The sequence below is a fragment of the Alligator sinensis genome, unplaced genomic scaffold (assembly GCF_000455745.1).
Source record: "Alligator sinensis unplaced genomic scaffold, ASM45574v1 scaffold161_1, whole genome shotgun sequence".
Lineage (NCBI taxonomy): Eukaryota > Metazoa > Chordata > Crocodylia > Alligatoridae > Alligator > Alligator sinensis.
The window spans coordinates 2,135,199-2,138,228 of NW_005841974.1; the positions used below are offsets into that span (position 1 = coordinate 2,135,199).

At 42.3% G+C, this 3,030-nt stretch overlaps 1 protein-coding gene across 9 annotated transcripts in view; it reads right to left on the reverse strand.

Annotated features, from left to right (window-relative positions):
* Nucleotides 1-3,030, reverse strand: part of NBR1 (NBR1, autophagy cargo receptor) — a 35,876-nt gene that overhangs the window by 15,784 nt on the left and 17,062 nt on the right. For 8 of the 9 annotated variants that reach the window (XR_003093382.1, XM_025200718.1, XM_006020934.3 and 5 more), the window contains 3 exons: nucleotides 1,609-1,896; nucleotides 999-1,148; nucleotides 512-587 (listed from right to left, as the gene is read on the reverse strand). Coding sequence is in view for 8 of the 9 variants with exons in the window: in XM_025200718.1 (XP_025056503.1) it covers nucleotides 512-587; nucleotides 999-1,148; nucleotides 1,609-1,896 (514 nt within the window). In the remaining variant the exon portion in view is untranslated. The remainder of the gene's footprint in view (nucleotides 1-511; nucleotides 588-998; nucleotides 1,149-1,608; nucleotides 1,897-3,030) is intronic. The other variant, XM_025200723.1, reaches the window with a different exon arrangement.

Here is a 3,030-nt window from a genome sequence, read left to right on the forward strand (position 1 = left end):
GGGGGGGGGGAAGGAACAAAGATTTAAATTAAAGGAGAAAACAAATTTCTTGCCTCACAAATGGAAGGTTCTCAAGCAGCTAGCCATTTTTAGGGATAAACAGCAGCCTGAAGTTATCTGCTCTCAAAGTCTGTGCAGTACAAATATATCTCAGAAGAAACTTTGGTAAGGAAAGCAACCTTTGTCAAAAATCCTTTACTTTTTTCATAGTGAAGCACAGGTGAAAAAAGTATGCCAAACATGAAAGTAGAAGCAACTTTTCAAATTCTCTCTCTTGGGCCATAGCAAAAGATAGATAGATTCGTAAAATACAGAAAAGATTTGGACCTGAGAAGACAGCATTACTCTAGCCGTGTGCCTTGAAAGCCAGAGCCTCTAGGAGCAGATTGCCCAATGGCTCTTCCATTGTCAATGACCCAAACCCAACAGGATAACTAGCTTTTAGGCTCTTTTGTTCAAGTATCGGCTAGAATGGTGGCATCTGTACACTAGGATATGAGACGATCCTTACCAACAGGTGTATTGTGGGGCACTCGTTCCAGTTCCTGCACAATGTTAATGTCCAACAGTTCAAAAGACAGCAAATCCTAAAGGAGGCAATCCCAAATGATATCCATTAGTTAGCCCTGTGATGTACACCTACACACAGGATGTAATGTTAGTAGGCTATTATACTGTAAGTAAGTCCACTCCATTCTTTTAAGTACTTAGTTTGGTTTCAGATAGCAGAAAGGTGGCAATCTTAAATTGGTGTCTGGTCAGATAAAGATAACCTAACTACCCCTCTTGTTAGTTGGCAAGGAAATGCTACAAAGAGGCCTACATACATCAAGGAAAACAGTTTTTATAGTGTAATATGACAAGGGGAGGTGTCAGACATTCCCATGGCTGCTGCTGCAGCAGCAGCAGCAGCAGCAGCAAGTTGCCATAACTGGCCGATTCAGGAAAATACTCTTACTGAATCAAACCCTTTATTCACTCAAAATCTAGTATTTTACCTGAGCAGTAAGGAGATCAACTGAAGGAATGTAAAACTCTCTCTCGCTGTGTGGATTTTTAATCTTCAAAGGAATAGCTGGTACTGGTAAATCTGCCAGTTCCATCACCTCAACAGCCTGCTGGACATCTGCTTCTGATGAGGAAACCACCTGCAGAAACCAAAAAAAAAGAAATATGTGCCTTTAATATATGTACCTTGGATACTAGCAGAAGTCTGAGAAGCATTCTGACTGTATTTCATATACTTGTGTTGTACAGGGAGCAGCAAAAATAATATTAAAAGGCCTCCTCCCTCCCACTATGAAGTTATAATAGTAGATGAAAATATTACAAGAATTGTCCTGAAAGGTTTAAGTTCACTGAAATGAGAATCAGTGCAAGTGAAATTTCAGTGCATGTTACTGCACTTTAAGAATCAGAAACAGGTAGGAGGGCAGATAATTGAAAGAATCCTCAATGAAAGCTACTACCAACAAACCACTGAAACCAAAAGATTTTTCTGAATAAAATGTATTTTTAATACCAATAAAGGTATTTTCCTGAGCGCCTTTTAAAGGGCTCAGGAAAATACCAGATAAAAAGGTCAAAACAGCAGTTTGGGATACTTGCCTCTTTTTTACAGCAAACTTTATCCTTTTGACCGGGACTAAAAATCTTTCGATTATTTTCGAGACAAGCAGTGGCTGGGAAGGAATCCACAACAATACTGCACCAGATTCTGGGCCCAAATTGCTCTCCCTTGTGTGACAGCCGCCAGTGAGAAGTGTAGGTCCCTTCTAGAGCAGGAGCAATGAACTCAACTGAAACAGTCCCCACTTGCCCTGCTGCAAGAGATGGCACCAACACATCTTTTTTTTCAGAGGATGCCAAGGTCAGATTTCCCCACATAAATTTCAGCTGGAGGATTTAGATGGAAGAAAACACATAACAAAACAAATCAAACAAGTCATTTTACTTGCAATCAGTCAACTACCCCCATGCTCAGCATCTCTATAGAACCTTTCAGCACAGAAGCTCAAAGTGCTCTCAGCCTCCCTCAGTTTGCCACAACCAGAAGCTTTACTATCTCTCTAAGTAGATGAGGACTATTGCAAAAGTGAAAAAAGTAATATTGATCTTTTAGTTTGAAATTCAAACCCAGATCACTGATAGATGAGATTATCTGACATCAGGAAAAACGTATGCTATAGGCTTGAGCTACATCTGAATGAAGAACTATGCTACAAGATCTTCCTTAGTTAGTTATTTATTTAAATTATATGGCCCTTGTTTGTGTGATGAGGGGCACCTAGATACAGAACTCCCTGCAAAACACCTCTTTATTAAATTAGGAAAGCTAGCCAGGACCTGAAAGTGTGTTTTTGACCACAGCCACAACTGAAACCACTAGAGGTGCATCGATGCATTGGTCCAATACTGGATTGGCACCAATATAAAGAAAATAGAGTGCATCGGAAAACAGCTTTTTTTTTTTTTGCTTGGTGTAGCCGATAAGTGTCCCATGCATATGCAGCCACAGTACAGCACTACAGGGGGGCTTCCCTGTAGCTCTCCACCCTCAGTGAAGCCTTCAGCCTGCTTATGGAGAAACTCATCAGGGAGGCAGTTAGACGGGCCAAAGCTACCATGGAGCTGAGGATGGCATCCCAAGTTAAGGATAACAAAAAATTGTTTTTTTAGATATATAGGGAGTAAAAGGAAGGCCCAGGGTGGAATAGGGCCCCTACTAAATGGACAGAAGCAATTGGTGACGGACAGGGGGGACAAGGCTGAACTCCTCAACGAGTTCTTTGCCTCAGTGTTCCTAAGTGAGGGGCAGGACAAGGCTCTCACTGGGATTGTAGAGAGGCAGCAGCAAGGCACCAGACTGCCATGCGTAGACCCTGAGATGGTGCACAGTCACTTGGAGGAACTGGATGCCTTTAAGTCGGCAGACCCGGATGAGCTGCATCTGAGGGTACTGAAGGCATTGGCTGATGCCACTGCACAGCCACTGGCGGGGAAAATTTAACGCGCCGGGGGCATAGGGCA